The sequence below is a fragment of the Sebastes fasciatus genome, chromosome 6, assembly GCF_043250625.1.
Source record: "Sebastes fasciatus isolate fSebFas1 chromosome 6, fSebFas1.pri, whole genome shotgun sequence".
In the NCBI taxonomy this organism is placed as follows: domain Eukaryota; kingdom Metazoa; phylum Chordata; class Actinopteri; order Perciformes; family Sebastidae; genus Sebastes; species Sebastes fasciatus.
The window spans coordinates 37829225-37846172 of record NC_133800.1 but is presented as its reverse complement, the minus strand read 5'-3'; the positions used below and the strand labels follow the sequence as shown (position 1 = coordinate 37846172).

At 46.5% G+C, this 16948-nt stretch overlaps 1 protein-coding gene across 4 annotated transcripts in view; it reads left to right on the top strand.

The window, feature by feature from the left end:
* Positions 1 to 1832: 1832 nt before the first annotated feature.
* Positions 1833 to 16948, top strand: part of LOC141770053 (glutamate receptor ionotropic, NMDA 1-like) — a 78081-nt gene continuing 62965 nt past the window's right edge. For 2 of the 4 annotated variants that reach the window (XM_074639682.1, XM_074639683.1), the window contains exons 1-2: positions 1833 to 2441; positions 8075 to 8331. In XM_074639682.1, coding sequence (XP_074495783.1) covers position 2441; positions 8075 to 8331 — 258 coding nt within the window. In that variant the 5' untranslated portion in view covers positions 1833 to 2440. The remainder of the gene's footprint in view (positions 2442 to 8074; positions 8332 to 16948) is intronic. The other 2 variants (XM_074639685.1, XM_074639684.1) reach the window with 1 other exon arrangement.

Below are 16948 nucleotides of genomic sequence, written 5' to 3'. Positions count from 1 at the left end.
AAGTGAAGTGTAGAGGAGGTGAAGTGAAGAAGAGGTGAAGTGAAGAAGAGGTGAAGTGAAGTGTAGAGGAGGTGAAGTAAAGAGGAGGTGAAGTGTAGAGGAGGTGAAGTGAAGTGTAGAGGAGGTGAAGTAAAGAGGAGGTGAAGTGTAGAGGAGCTGAAGTGTAGAGGAGGTGAAGTGAAGTGTAGAGGAGGTGAAGTGAAGTGTAGAGGAGGTGAAGTGTAGAGGAGGTGAAGTGAAGTCTAGAGGAGGTGAAGTGTAGAGGTAGTGAAGTGAAGTGTAGAGGAGGTGAAGTGTAGAGCAGGTGTAGTGAAGTGGAGGTGAAGTGAAGTGTAGAGGAGTTGAAGTGTAGAGCAGGTGAAGTGAAGTGTATAGGAGGTGAAGTGTAGAGCAGGTGAAGTGTAGAGGAGGTGAAGTGTAGAGGAGGTGAAGTGAAGTGTAGAGGAGGTGAAGTGTAGAGGTGGTGAAGTGAAGTGGAGGTGAAGTGTAGAGGTGGTGAAGTGTAGAGGAGGTGAAGTGTAGAGCAGGTGAAGTGAAGTGTAGAGGAGGTGAAGTGTAGAGCAGGTGAAGTGAAGTGTAGAGGAGGTGAAGTGTAGAGGAGGTGAAGTGAAGTGTAGAGGAGGTGAGGTGTAGAGGAGGTGAAGTGAAGTGTAGAGGAGGTGAAGTGTAGAGCAGGTGAGGTGAAGTGTAGAGGAGGTGAAGTATAGAAGTGAAGTGTAGAGGAGGTGAAGTGTAGAGCAGGTGAAGTGTAGAGGAGGTGAAGTGTAGAGGAGGTGAAGTGTAGAGGAGAGGAAGTGTAGAGTAGGTGAATTGTAGATGAAGTGTAGAGGAAGTGAAGTGTAGATGAAGTGTAGAGGAAGTGAAGTGTAGAGAAGGTGTAGTGTAGAGGAGGTGAAGTGTAGAGGAGATGAAGTCTAGAGGAGGTGAAGTGTAGAGGAGATGAAGTGTAGAGGAGGTGAAGTGTAGAGGAAGTGAAGTGTAGAGAAGGTGTAGTGTAGAGGAGGTGAAGTGTAGATGAAGTGTAGAGGAAGTGTAGTGTAGAGAAGGTGTAGTGTAGAGGAGGTGAAGTGTAGATGAAGTGTAGAGGAAGTGAAGTGTAGAGAAGGTGAAGTGTAGAGGTGAAGTGTAGAGGAGGTGAAGTGTAGAGAAGGTCTAGTGTAGAGGTGAAGTGTAGAGGAGGTGAAGTGTAGATGAAGTGTAGAGGAGGTGAAGTGTAGAGGAGGTGAAGTGTAGAGGTGAAGTGTAGAGGAAGTGAAGTGTAGAGGAAGTGAAGTGTAGAGAAGGTGAAGTGTAGAGGTGAAGTGTAGAGGAAGTGAAGTGTAGAGGAAGTGAAGTGTAGAGAAGGTGAAGTGTAGAGGAAGTGAAGTGTAGAGAAGGTGAAGTGTAAAGGTGAAGTGTAGAGAAGGTGAAGTGTAGAGGAAGTGAAGTGTAGAGAAGGTGAAGTGTAGAGGTGAAGTGTAGAGGAAGTGAAGTGTAGAGAAGGTGAAGTGTAAAGGTGAAGTGTAGAGGTGAAGTGTAGAGGAGGTGTAGAGTAGAGGAGACAGCGTGTAAATAATGTCCCGTTAGTCTAGAACCCTTCAGAACGAGCTGTACGAGAGTTCTCTTAATTGATAAATGAAGGCAGAACCTGTTTCAATCATAAATGTGACGTCAGAGTGGAGTTCTGTTATTAAATATTATAAACTGATCTAATATATTAAATATTTAATATTAATATAAATGTGTCGTTCAGGAGCAGGTCTGTCTGTTGTGTCTGTGAGCGCGCGGGGACGAGCACGTGTCGCTTCATTAATTCAACCAGAGAGAAGCTCTTGCACGCGCTCCGGCGGCCGCGCGCTCACAGACGGTGCTGGAGGAGAGGAGCGGGAGCGCTCGTCGGTCAGGATCCAAGGACGCACCGCGGGCACGCGCGCTGCAGGTCATCTGGAAGCATCAACAGGACGGAGACCCGGTAGAGACCCGGTAACCGGAGAACCGGAGAGCAACCAGAGGACCGTTTACCGGTTAACGGGATGAGTTGATGAGATATTTAATATTTGATGTTTGTTTGTGTTGAAGGAGACACGAAGAAGAATCAACAGGACCCGCCGCCCCCCCACCGAACCGGGTCTGATGTTTAATTAAAAACATCATTTAATCCTCCGGAGAGGAAGAACCCGGTTCCGGTTCGGTCCACCGGGACCAGAACACACAGACCACCGGACAGACCACCGGACAGACCTCCGGATCAACAGATCATTATTTGATTCATTATTGATTATTATTGATTATTAAAGATCAGAACACCTTTAACCCGACGGACCCGGCTGGTGGTACCGGGCCGGTACCGGGACCACCGGGAGGATCACCGGGGGGATCACCGGGATTTAAATAAATCACAGACGGTGAAATCAACAGGAGACCACCGGACGACGTTTACCGGAATCCTGACCGGAGAACCAGTGAGTCACTTTATTATGATGATGTTTATTATATTAATGATATTAATGATCGTTCTGCTTTTATCCAACATGACGTCATTAATTAAATTAAATATTCAGTCCGTCGTCATCATCTCCTCTAAAGACACATATTAATATATAAATATATAAATATAAATATAAATCTATAACTCTGTTACTCAGTAAACAATCACAGTTTAATGTTATTTAATCTCTTTAATCTTTCTGCTGTTTGTAGATTAAATGTTTTAAATTCAGATTAAATTTTCTGTTATATAATCTAACAAAGAAGCTTCATGAAAACTAAACTGTTGTGACATTAAAATGTTGCTGAAGATTTTAGGAACATTTTTATTTTACTGTCGATCAATTAAAATATTTAATCACATTGTTTTATCTGTTCTAAATGAACCTTAAAGGAAATATTTAATCCTCTTATCAACATGGGAGTGGACTAATATGCTGCTTTATGTAAATGTATGTATATATTTACTATTGTAAATCAATGAACAACACAGATCAATGACAGATATTGATCCAGAAACCCTCACAGGTTCTGCATTTAGCATAAAACAATATGCTCCAATCATAACATGGCAAACTGCAGCCCAACAGTCAACAACAGCTGTCAGTGTGTCAGTGTGCTGACTTGACTATGACTTGCCCCAAACTGCATGTGATGATCATAAAGTGGGCATGTCTGTAAAGGGGAGACTCGTGGGTACCCATAGAACCCATTTACATTCACACATCTGGAGGTCAGAGGTCAAGGGACCCCTTTGAACATGGACATGACAGTTTGGAGTGTTATTTAACCTCTTCATGACCAGCTAGTCTGACCCGGTTCATAGAGATCTGGTTCGTAGAGACCTGGTTGGTAGAGACCCGGGTGGTAGAGACCCGGTTGGTAGAGACCCGGTTGGTAGAGACCCGGGTGGTAGAGACCCGGTTGGTAGAGACCCGGTTGGTAGAGACCCGGTTGGTAGAGATCCGGTTTGTATAGATCCGGTTCGTAGAGATCCGGTTGGTAGAGACCCGGTTGGTAGAGACCCGGTTTGTATAGATCCGGTTCGTAGAGATCCGGTTGGTAGAGACCCGGTTGGTAGAGATCCGGTTTGTATAGATCCGGTTCGTAGAGATCCGGTTGGTAGAGACCCGGTTGGTAGAGACCCGGTTTGTATAGATCCGGTTCGTAGAGACCCGGTTGGTAGAGACCCGGTTGGTAGAGATCCGGTTTGTATAGATCCGGTTCGTAGAGATCCGGTTGGTAGAGATCCGGTTGGTAGAGATCCGGTTGGTAGAGACCCGGTTCGTAGAGACCCGGTTCGTAGAGACCCGGTTGGTAGAGACCCGGTTGGTAGAGACCTGGTTCGTAGAGATCTGGTTCACAGAGATCTGGTTCACAGAGACCTGGTACATAGAGATCTGGTTCACAGAGATCTGGTTCATAGAGATCTGGTCGATAGAGACCTGGTTCGTAGAGATCTGGTTCGTAGAGATCTGGTTCATAGAGATCCGGTTCGTAGAGATCCGGTTCGTAGAGATCTGGTTCGTAGAGATCTGGTTCATAGAGATCTGGTTCGTAGAGATCTGGTTCATAGAGATCTGTTTCGTAGAGATCTGGTCGATAGAGACCTGGTTCGTAGAGATCTGGTTCGTAGAGATCTGGTTCATAGAGATCCGGTTCGTAGAGATCCGGTTCGTAGAGATCTGGTTCGTAGAGATCTGGTTCATAGAGATCTGGTTCGTAGAGATCTGGTTCATAGAGATCTGTTTCGTAGAGATCTGGTCGATAGAGACCTGGTTCGTAGAGATCTGGTTCGTAGAGATCTGGTTCGTAGAGATCTGGTTCGTAGAGATCTGGTTCATGGAGATCTGGTTCGTAGAGATCTGGTTCGTAGAGATCTGGTTCGTAGAGATCTGGTTCGTAGAGATCTGGTTCATAGAGATCTGGTTCGTAGAGATCTGGTTCGTAGAGATCTGGTTCATAGAGATCTGGTTCATAGAGACCTGGTTCATAGAGATCTGGTTCATAGAGATCTGGTTCGTAGAGATCTGGTTCATAGAGACCTGGTTCATAGAGATCTGGTTCATAGAGATCTGGTTCGTAGAGATCTGGTTCGTAGAGATCTGGTCCGTAGAGATCTGGTCAATAGAGACCTCACAGACTTCAACGTATGTTTGATTGTCATTTTGCGATACCTGAATAATAAATGAAGGTTGATCACCATCATGTCCCTTCAGTCGTCCCCCCGTCAGTCGTCCAACGCCACTGATACAACAGCTCCGATACAACGCCACCGATACAACGCCACCGATACAACGCCACCGATACCACTTTATGGTGGTGTGCCCGACTCCGCGTGGCCAGGATCCCAACTCAGCCAGCGCCGGCCCTCACTTTCATTGCGCCACAGGGTTTTGCTTACCCCTCTGACTCGAGCATGCGTTAGACTCCTTGGTCCGTGTTTCAAGACGGGTCGGGTGGGTTGCCGACGTCGCCGCAGACCCCTGGCGCTTTTTACGTGGGCCGAGCCCCGATATGGCGGCACGACGCGGTTGAGGCGCACTGAGGACAGTCCGCCCCGTCCCTCCCCGGCAGAGAGAGAGGGCGCAGGGAGCACTTTGTCCAAGGCCCCGCGAGCCACCTTTACCCCGAGCCGACCTAGAGCCGGTGGCGGCGCACCGCCTCGTATGCGGGACTCCCCAGCCTGCCGTGTGTCGCTCACACCCTCCAGCTGGCTGTTAACGAGGGTCTTTAGACACAGAGAAGTACTCGTATCGGTACTCGGTATCGGAGAGTACCCAGATGTAAGTACTTGTACTCGGTCTGAATGAAGTGTACCGCCGTTTGACCTCTATGAAGGTTGGGATCGACGAGCGGCGCTCTTCCTGGGGGGGTTCGGTCTCCGGGCCAAGACTTCCTGTTCCAGCGCCGGTCGTTGTTTACAACTTGAGACGTGAGAAAGTTGAGAGACAACATCTACAGACAGAGTATATCTGCAGTTCTATACCATTATAGAGGTTATAGAGATTATAGAGGTTATATACGGTTATAGAGGTTATAGAGATTATAGAGGTTATAGAGGTTATAGAGATTATAGAGATTATAGAGATTATAGAGGTTATAGAGATTATAGAGGTTATAGAGGTTATAGAGGTTATAGAGATTATAGAGGTTATAGAGGTTATAGAGATTATAGAGATTATAGAGGTTATATACGGTTATAGAGGTTATAGAGATTATAGAGGTTATAGAGATTATAGAGGTTATAGAGATTATAGAGGTTATATACGGTTATAGAGATTATAGAGGTTATATACGGTTATAGAGGTTATAGAGGTTATAGAGGTTATAGAGGTTATAGAGATTATAGAGGTTATAGAGGTTATAGAGATTATAGAGGTTATAGAGGTTATATACGGTTATATACGGTTATAGAGGTTATAGAGGTTATAGAGGTTATAGAGGTTATAGAGATTATAGAGGTTATAGAGGTTATAGAGATTATAGAGGTTATAGAGGTTATATACGGTTATATACGGTTATAGAGGTTATAGAGGTTATAGAGGTTATAGAGGTTATAGAGATTATAGAGATTATAGAGGTTATAGAGATTATAGAGGTTATAGAGGTTATATACGGTTATATACGGTTATAGAGGTTATAGAGGTTATAGGGGTTATAGGGGTTATAGAGATTATAGAGATTATAGAGGTTATAGAGGTTATAGAGATTATAGAGGTTATAGAGGTTATATACGGTTATAGAGGTTATAGAGGTTATAGAGGTTATAGAGATTATAGAGGTTATAGAGGTTATAGAGATTATAGAGGTTATAGAGGTTATATACGGTTATATACGGTTATAGAGGTTATAGAGGTTATAGAGGTTATAGAGGTTATAGAGATTATAGAGATTATAGAGGTTATAGAGATTATAGAGGTTATAGAGGTTATATACGGTTATATACGGTTATAGAGGTTATAGAGGTTATAGAGGTTATAGAGGTTATAGAGATTATAGAGATTATAGAGGTTATAGAGGTTATAGAGATTATAGAGGTTATAGAGGTTATATACGGTTATAGAGGTTATAGAGGTTATAGAGGTTATAGAGATTATAGAGGTTATAGAGGTTATAGAGATTATAGAGGTTATAGAGGTTATATACGGTTATATACGGTTATAGAGGTTATAGAGGTTATAGAGGTTATAGAGGTTATAGAGATTATAGAGGTTATAGAGGTTATATACGGTTATATACGGTTATAGAGGTTATAGAGAATATACAGGTTATTGAGGTTAATCTGGTTCAGTTTATTAGACTACTTCAAGGCTTTTCACAATAAGAGCCTCCCAGCTCTCTGATGATGTTAACTGAGACTCGTCTAACATCTGTTCACTACACAGCTGTATCTGTACTCACTTATTGATCACAGACTGTTTATTGTTTTTTTAATCTATTTATTGTCAGTATATGTTTTATTATGATGTTCTTAAATGTGCTTATTGTTTAGCTGGTCTTTTTATGTTATGGAGGCAGCAGCTAGTCCACGTGTCCTCCAGTGTCTCCAGTGTCTCCAGTGTGGGACAATGAAGTGAGTCTTTGTCTCCGTCCACATTCAGCTGGTATTTAAATGTTAAAACATCGTAAAGCTTCTTCACTTCAACGCTCGAGAGACATTTAATAAACCTGATCTTCTTTATGATCAGATAACGTGATGATGATATTGATCTGTAGATGAATCCTGTGAGAGGATCATAATGTTTGAATGTGTTTACACTAATATCTTTATTAAATATGAGTTTGTGTTGTTTGTGTTGGTGTTTCTGACGGCTTCAGTCTGAGCTGATGAAGAAACCTGCTGAGAACTTCATCATCAACTCACAAAACACATTCCACTGCTCGTCTATCAGAGACTGACCATTCTCTCTTTCTTTCTCTCTTTCTTTCTTTCTTTCTTTCTTTCTTTCTTTCTTTCTTTCTTTCTTTCCGACTATAAAGTCATAAATTTGTAAGAAAAGACTCAGATTTTTTAGATTAAAGTCGTAAATTTACAAGATAAAACTATTAAGTCATTAATTAGTGGTGAAAGCCGTGGTAACACCGGCCGTGGTAACACCGGCCGTGGTAACACCAGCCGCTGTCTGAACGTATCTCTGTAGTGGTGTTGTTACGGAGATGATGTCGTCTCTGACGGACGTCCTCTGAGTGAGGACAAGGTCACTAATATAAACACTAATATAATGAGTTGTTGAGTGGCGGTGTTTAGCGGTGGTGTTTAACGGCGGTGTTGAGTGGCGGTGTTGAACGGCGCTGTGTTTAATGGCGCTGTGTTGAACGGCGTCTGTGGCGTGATGATGTTGATCCAACCTTGAGTTTTTTCTTCTGTGGTGATCTTCTGACGTTTCTTGTAGCGCCATCATCAGGTCACCATGGTAACGAGTCCAGTACTTTGGTTTATGATTGAGTTGAGTTCCCATCAGCCTCAGCTGGACTCTGTGGTTACTGACTGTTAGCTAACGCTGGTGACCGTTATAGCTGCTCTGCTGGTGTTAGCGTTTAGCTCAGAGCGCCGCTGTATCTCTAACCTTCCTCTCCTCCTCCTCCTCCTCCTCCTCTTCCTCAGTGGAGCTGCGCGGCGTGCTCCTCCTCGCCGTGCTGCAGTGCTGTTCGGTGGCCCGCGGCGGCTGCGAGCCCCGGCTGGTGAACATCGGCGCCGTGCTGAGTCAGAAGCGCTACGAGCAGGTGTTCAAGGAGGCGGTGACTCAGGCCAACACGCTGTACGGGAAGGACAAGTTCAAGATGAACGCCATCTCTGTCACGCACAAACCCAACGCCATCCAGATGGCCCTGTCCGTCTGCGAGGACCTCATCTCCAACCAGGTGAGAGGAATAATACGTATTAATCATTAAATAATGGAATGAACATGAATCAGTGATTAATGATAGAATACGTGTTAGTTGTAGTTCTGATGTTTCTTCTCTGTTCAGCTTCTAGTCAGTAAAACTCAACAACATGTTGATCATGTTTCATATTAGTGATAATAATAATCGCTGCATCAGAAACACTCCGAACATCTGTCAGACCTCAGGAACATCTGTATAAATAAACATGGAAAACAAAGTTGTTAAACTTGTGTTTGGTGGATTATTTCTATTGTTCCAATGCTAATGGTCATTGTATTCTACATGGTTGGAAAGCCTGTTTATTTACCTTCACAATGATGTCACACTTGTAAGGATCATGTATTTGTGGGATGAGCAGCACAGCTGATTATGTGGGGAGCGCCGGTGCCAATGGTAAACAGTGTATTCTCCTGTTGGTACTGACTCTTGTTGTGAGTTGTTTGGTGGATGATTGAACTCTCTATCAGTAACAAGGAACAAACAAGACATATTGATTGATTGAATCCACCGTCAGGAGCCTCAGTAGCGGTGGAAGATCCATACGCAGCCACAACAGCCTGGCACCTCCTCCTCATACTGGTCACCAACCTGGTCACACGTTGCTGTGGGATGGCGTTCCATTCCTCAACCAGGATTGGTTGCAGGTCAGCCAGCGTGGTTGTGTTGGTCACTCTAACACGTACAGCACGCCCAAGCTGATCCTACAAGTGTTGAATTGGGTTGAGGTCTGGACTCTTGGAGGCCGTTCCATTCTCTCTCCTCCCACATTGTGGAGGTAGTCTGTGATAACCCTGGCTCTGTGGGGGGGGCGTTGTTTCTTGGAGGATGAAGTTAGGTGCCAGATTGTGGAGATATGGGATCACCACTGGCTGCAGAATCTCATCCCGATATCTCCCTGCATTGAGATGGCCTTCAATGATGACAAGCCTTGTTTTACCAGTGAGGGAGATGCCCCCCCCCCCACACCATGACACTGCCCCCACCAAAAGCTGTTACTCCATCGGTGCAACAATCAGCATAGCGTTCTCCACGTCGTCTCCATACTTTGACCTGCCGTCCAACTTTGGCAGACAGAACCTGGACTCATCACTGAACATGACATTCCCCCACATGTTCAGGTTCCATTGTCTGTGTTGGAGACACCAGCGCCAACGGGCCTGACGGTGAAAGGCAGTCATTGCAGGCTTCCTGGTAGCCTTATGACAATACACTGTTTACCATTGGCAGAGCATTTCGGCAAATTTTTCTTGGGCGCTACCCGCATAATCAGCTGTGCTGCTCATCCCACAAATACATGATCCTTACAAGTTGGACATCATTGTGAAGGTAAATAAACAGGCTTTCCAACCATATAAAATACAATGACCATTAGCATTGATACAACAGAGAAATAATCCACCAAACACAAGTTTCCTAACTTTGTTTTTCCAGTATATATATGTATATTATATAAAGACTGTTGTTGACGGAGGAACCAGGAGATCAGATTCTGGTTTATTCTGATCATCACTCAATGAAACCAGCTCATCCTTAGTGGAGCGGCTAACATCCATTTTTCAGTCAAATCGTGCAAATAGTGATACAAGCACCAAATTTGGCATGATGATTCCCGAGGGGTCACTTAGCAAATATAAACGATCGGCCACTTGAAAATCCAAGACGGCGGCCATTTTTCAAGATGGCCGCAAAATTGACCTGCCGTTAATGGTTTCTCTCATAGAAATTCATCTACTTGGTCAATTTGAGTGATCTTGGTGTCAAATTATGTGATTTCTAGCATGCTGGATCTTATTTTGATAGTTTTAATAATTTTGAACTGCAATATGGCGGACATTTTTAAGATGGCTGTCAAATTTACTCGCAGAGAATGCTTTTCTTAAAGAAATGCATGTACTTGGTCAACTTGAATGATTGTGATGTAGAATTATATGTTTTCTGGTATGCTATCTAATTTTACAGCTTTAACATCCTCCGATACGTTTTTTTTTTACTTTTGGCTGTCCGGTGAGTCTTTGCTTTGTGGTGTTTGCATGGCTCAATTGGCTTGTAGGTCTACTGTTGTAGATATCAATAGCTGCTGTTGCCATAGGTGTAGGGGCTTAGTGGTAGGGGTAGTACCTTTGTTTCAGAAGTCAGCCACATCCTCCAGGATGGACTACTGGCACTGGTCCTCACTACTTGCCCAACTCTCACCTGTGGCTCCATGAAGTTGCTAGTGCACGGCAATGACCACACCCCGGGACACCATGTTGGCTCATGGGCTGAACTAGGTGAGGGTAGCACACAGAGAGTATCTCTGTGATGGAGTATGTCTAGCTCTAAATGTCAAAGTGCATAGAGTCAACGAACCAGCCATCTTTATCCATGAGGTTCCAACCCAACTGCCAGAATTGGAAAAACAGCAAAGAACTGTAAAGGAGTGATTGTCGGGCACTACCAGGGCACACTGGTGACAATCGCTGCTGTGTAACTCAGAATGGGGTTTAACGTCAGCTAAGTAGGATTCAGCATTATACTTAGTGTCCAAAATGCTGCTTACTACCAACCCCTGATCAGTTTAAGGCAGCAAAACCTGAATCGACAGGATGTGCAAGCGCGGGAGAGCCGAGCCAAGGATAATGGGGTTTCAGTTATCCAGATAGTGTACAGATTGTGTAAAATAATGCATGAACCTAGCTGTATCCCATGCAAGCAAGTGCCCGTTCAGTGATGGAAAGCTCCTTCCCAATCTGAGTGCTGGAGATGTCAGCCTGCTTGCTTGGCTGCTCTGTACAAACGAGAACGAGCCTATCTGAATGCCCAACAGCTGCAGAAGAAAGAAGAGCTGTCCCAGAAGAAGGAAGCAAATATGGAGAAGCAGTCCACCTGGCAAAGGCTGCTCAGATGATACGTCGTGACATGTTTCAGCATAAATCAGAATTCAACAGCACGTCTCATGATGGGTACCTTGAAGATACCGTCCCACCATCACTGCTTCAGTTTGTATGTATGATTGAACATGGGGCTGATATCAAGTCACAACTCCAAAATGGCACATCAAAATCTGACCTTGCAACTGTTACAGTAGAGCTGTTTTGCCAAATACAGGGAAGGATCGCAGGTCCACAGGCAATCCAAGGACAGGAAGACACCTTTTGCTATGTATGTTGGCCTGTCTGTGTTTGCCAAGACCAGAAAGAGGCAACTGATAGATATGTTGGTGTGGGAACCTCATGGATAAAGATGGCTGGTTCGTTGACTCTATGCACTTTGAAATTTGGAGCTAGAAATACTCCATCACACAGAGACTCTCTGTGTTTTACCCTCACCTAGTTCAGCCCATGAGCCAACATGGTGTCCGAGGTGTGGTCATTGCCGTGCACTGGCAACTTCATGGAGCCATGGATGAGAGTTGGGCAAGTAGTGTGAACCAGTGCGAGTAGTCCATCCTGGAGGATGTGGCTGACTTCTGAAACAAAGGTGCTACCTCTACCACTAAGCCCCTACACCTATGGCAACAGCAGCTATTGATATCTACAACAGCAGGCCTACAAGCCAATTGAGCCTTGCAAACACCACAAAGCAAAGACAGCCAAAAGTAAAAAAAAAAAAACGTATTGGAGGATGTTGAAGCTGTAAAAATTGTTAGATTAGATAGCATACCAGAAAACATATAATTCTACATCACAATCATTCAAGTTCATCAAAATCATGCATTTTTTTAAGAAAAACATTCTCCGCGACTAAATTTATATTGAAGTTAAAAATGATTTAACTATCAAAATAAGATCCAGCATGCTAGAAATCACATAATTTGACACCAAGATCACTCAAATTGACCAAGTAGATGAATTTCTATGAGAGAAACCATTAACGGCAGGTCAATTTGGCGGCCATCTTGAAAAATGGCCGCCGTCTTGGATTTTCAAGTGGCCGATCGTTTATATTTGCTAAGTGACCCCTCGGGAATCATCATGCCAAATTTGGTGCTTGTATCACTATTTGCACGATTTTTCCACTATCCGCTCCACTATAGATCAGATCTTTACTTCTTCCTGTCAGTGGAGAGAGGAGACACTGCTGGGCTTTTATTTTGAAGGGAGTGTTGGGTTCATTGACAGCAACAATAAAACCAGTTAATGGAGTCATTATTGATGTAAACAGTTACGTCTGGTTTTATTCTCTCTATCTCTGGTTTTATTCTCTCTCTCTGGTTTTATTCTCTCTCTCTGGTTTTATTCTCTCTATCTCTGGTTTTATTCTCTCTCTCTGGTTTTATTCTCTCTCTCTGGTTTTATTCTCTCTATCTCTGGTTTTATTCTCTCTCTCTGGTTTTATTCTCTCTCTCTGGTTTTATTCTCTCTCTCTCTGGTTTTATTCTCTCTCTCTCTGGTTCTATTTCGTTCTTCCTGACTGCCAGAGGCAGTGTTTAACACTGGATGTTATCCATCTCGCGCACGCGCAGGTCGAGTATTTAATATCAACAAAGTCACATGTGACCTGGGATGACGTAGTTTATATAAGCCCACGTCATCATCAGATATGTCCCCTTGAATCTTCTCGCGGCAGGTAATCCGCGAATGCAGGTTGATTAAAAGAGATAAGCCGTTGACTTTTCGCTGGAAGCCCTGCAACCGCATGGTTGGAGCTACGGTTTCGTCCTCCAAGGGCTGCGATTAGTTAATCACGGCTACACTCTAACACTTTAGACGCTGTAACACCGGTGTTTTCGCCGGTTCAATTCAGCGAGGCTAACGACAGGTGAGCTAGGATCACAAGGTGAGTATATCCTCCCGTCGTTAGAGTTTAAGTTACGTTTGTTGATAGGAGTCTGTTTTCGGTCTCCTTTATTGTTTATGGCCGCCGAGCTAAGTGTTTGCGCTACAGTATCGGCGAGCCTCCGTCGGACAACGAGCCCGTTGGGCTGTTGTCGGCTAATTCATTTCCTTTTACAGTGTGTGTTGCTCAGCAGCGAGTGATTTCGCTCGTTAAAGCAGACATCTCCTTTGTTGATAGATAGAGCGACCGCTCCCCAGTAAGTGATTTCGCTTGTGGGTTAACTCAGTTTGTGGCTGCTGTTAAAGGGGAAGTTATTATCTTCCCTGTCTTCTGTATAATAACAGTCCTAGTTCAAAGCTAGTGTCTAGTTACTGAGACAGTTTGCTGTTGAGAAAATTGATGTAATAATTTTTCTCTCTGTTACTAGAGAGTGCTTTCACTCCAGTGTAACCAATGATTTGCATAACTAAGTAAACACATTATATAAGTAAGAAAAATACATTATTTAATTAAATATAAGAGTATAAAATTAATACTAAGAATTATTATAAATATCAGCAGCACCATGTTAGGTGAGCATGTTTGCCGTGCCTGCATGGCTCCACTGCTAGCTACTGATGGCCATGATGAATGCCCCACATGCCTCAGTGTGGTACACCTGAGGGAGGGACTGTCCGACAGTCAGTGCATGAATTGTAGTTTTATGCCACGGGAGCTGAAGATAGCTCGATTAGCTGAGCTAGAAGAGCAGCTCGAGTGCCAGTTGCCCCTATCGGGTGTACCTTCAAATGCACGGAGTGGGCGGAGACGCGCCCCACCTGGGGGGGCCCCACCTACAAAAAAGGCACGGAAAGTGGACTGTTTGGCAACTAAGGTCGACACGCTAACATCAGAGTTTGCTGAGATTAAAGCGCTGCTCCTTAACCTTCAGCCAGGCAGGGTGAACGCAACCCAGCCTACCCCACCGGGATGGGATGAGGATGCCCTGTCTACGAGGGCTTCCTGTAGCCAGTTCTGTGAGGACCGGCCTGGACAGGGAGAGCTAGTAGCCTCCTCCCACGCTTCTGACACCTGTTCCCAGCAGTCAGGAAGTGGGTCCAGGGCAGGCTCAGAGTCTGCTCCAGCGACAGTTAAGCCAGTGGTCCGTATGGCTCTGGCACGCTTAGGCGTGGATGAGGCCCCGACTGCGGGCACCTCATCCAGTGCATTTTTTAGGTGGGCCCCGCCCCTGGCGGGTTTCTCTGTTCCACCCTCCCAGCCATACATTGAGGAGCTCCACAAATGCTGGCCAGACCCGAAATCGCTTTCCCACCACACCACTGACGGCAGGGCCTTAGCTTCAATGCAGAACGCTGACACTTACGGACTGGGTAAGATGCCAGCAGTGGAGCCATCTATTGCCGCCCTTATTGTGTCTCCCAATGAGGTCTTGAGGCCTGATGCTCGCTGTCCCAGGCCCCAGTGTTGCATCACAGACGACTTTCTAGTCAAGGCTTATGAAACAGCGGCACGCATGGGCCGTCTTGGAAACTCTCTTTCCCATCTGATACTATCCTTGTCCCAGTCCCTGCAAACTGCTGGCGTGGATGCTTCCGTCCAGAGCCTCAGTGATGCATCCCTGCAGGCGTTCGGTCTTATCACAAGGGAGCTTGGCAGACTAATGTCGACCCTTACGCTGACTCGCCGGCAGGTATGGCTGGCCCAATCTCCGCTTTCGGAGCCGGGCCGGAGAGCCCTCCGCACTCTCCCCGTGGTTCCGGGGGAGCTGTTTGGCCCAGCAGCACAGCAGGCCTTGGAGCGTGGAATCCAGGCGAACCAGACTCGGCAGCAGTTTGCTAGCTTCCGGGAACCTACGCCTTTATGGCGACAGCGGCCCCCACAGGGTGGTGGTACCAGTCGCCCTCGGCTTCCAGCTCGTCCTGATACGTACCCGAGGACCTCGCAGGCTCCGGCACGGCCGGTGCCTCAAGCGAGAAGGGGTCGGGGGTCAGGGTATCGCCCCCCCAGGTACCCAAAGGGCCAGAGGGGAAGATCCTGATGCCCCGGGGCCGGCAGTCGGACGCTTCTCCCAGCAGCAACTCAGCTGCTGGGAAAGCAGCACTTCAGACCCTTGGGTGGTGGCTACGCTTTCCCAAGGGTACAATCTCCAATTCCGACGCCGGCCCCCAGTTTTCAGTGGGATCAGACTGACCACGGTCAGAGATCCCACAAAGTCCCAGGCACTCAGACAAGAAGTAGCCACCCTCCTGGGGAAGGGTGCCATCGAAGAGCTGGGGCTAGAGACACAGCAAGGTGGGTTTTACTCAGTTTATTTTCTGATTCCAAAGAGAGAGGGTGGGTTTCGCCCTATACTGGACTTACGAGGGCTGAACACATTTCTGAAGGTGTTGCCCTTCCACATGCTGTGTACAGCAGATGTGCTCCAAAACGTGACACGGCACAGTTGGTTCACATCCATCGATTTAAAGGACGCATACTTTCACGTCCCAATAGCACTACCTCACAGGCAGTACCTGCGCTTCGCATTCGAAGGCAAGGCCTTCCAATTCAAGGTGCTCCCATTTGGTCTTTCCCTTGCCCCACGGGTCTTCACAAGGTGCATGAGGGCGGCACTCGCCCCGATGCAAGCCAGGGGGATGCTTATCCTCCCATACCTGGACGATTGGCTAATTTGTGCTCTGACCAGGGAACAGGCAGAACAGGACACTGCGTCCCTTCTGCATCACATGACGAGGTTGGGCCTTACCGTCAACCATGCCAAGAGTTGTCTCATACCCAGCCAAAGGGTAGTGTTCATTGGTTTAACTCTGGACTCCCGCCATATGCTGGCCTTCCCAACACCAAGACGAGTAAACGCCATACTCCAGCTCCTCCTCCGGTTCCGGAAGAACAGGAGGTTGAGGTACAGCCTGTTTCTCAGGCTGTTAGGTATGTTGACGTCAGTAACATCAGTAGTGCCACTGGGCCTCCTGTACTTACGGCCATTCCAAATTTGGATCAATGGTCTCCAATTAGATCCAAAGTCCCACAGATCCAAGAGAGTCAGGGTGTCCTGCCGATGCCTCCTTGCTTTGCGGCCATGGAGAGCCGGGGCATATCTGGCCAGGGGCATCTCATTGGGTTCGATTCCCTCACGTCGCGAGGTGGTGGTGACCGATGCTTCGCCCTCCGGCTGGGGGGCAGTATGGCAGCACAGAGCGATAAGGGGGCTCTGGACAGCACAGGAAGCGGCGGAGCACATAAATGTGCTCGAGCTCCGTGCTATATATTTGGCACTTCGCAAATTCCTACCACATTTGAGAGGCAGGCATGTTATTGTACGGTCCGACAACAAGTCAGCTGTCTACCATGTGAACCGGCAAGGGGGCACCAGATCAACCCGGTTGCTACAGGTGGCACGGAGACTTCTGGTATGGGCTTTCCCTTGTTTTTCCAGCCTCAGGGCCATGTATCTGCCAGGGCCACAGAATGTGGTGGCAGACTTTCTCTCCCGCCAGAAACCCCCTGCGGGCGAGTGGAGGCTCCACCCAGAGGTGGTAGAGGAGATATGGCGCAAATATGGCGCAGCAGAGGTGGACCTGTTTGCCTCAGAAGCCTCAACGCACTGCCCTCTTTGGTTCTCCCTGACGGAGACAGCAAGCCCGTTGGGACAGGATGCCCTGGCACACCCATGGCCAGATTGCCTCCTCTATGCCTTCCCACCATTCCCACTGATAGCAGTAACGCTACACAGAATACAGCACGGCAACAACAGACTCCTGTTGGTCGCCCCAAACTGGCCGGGGAAACCCTGGTTTCCGGGGATGCACAGGCTTCTGGACGGAGTTCCATGGTG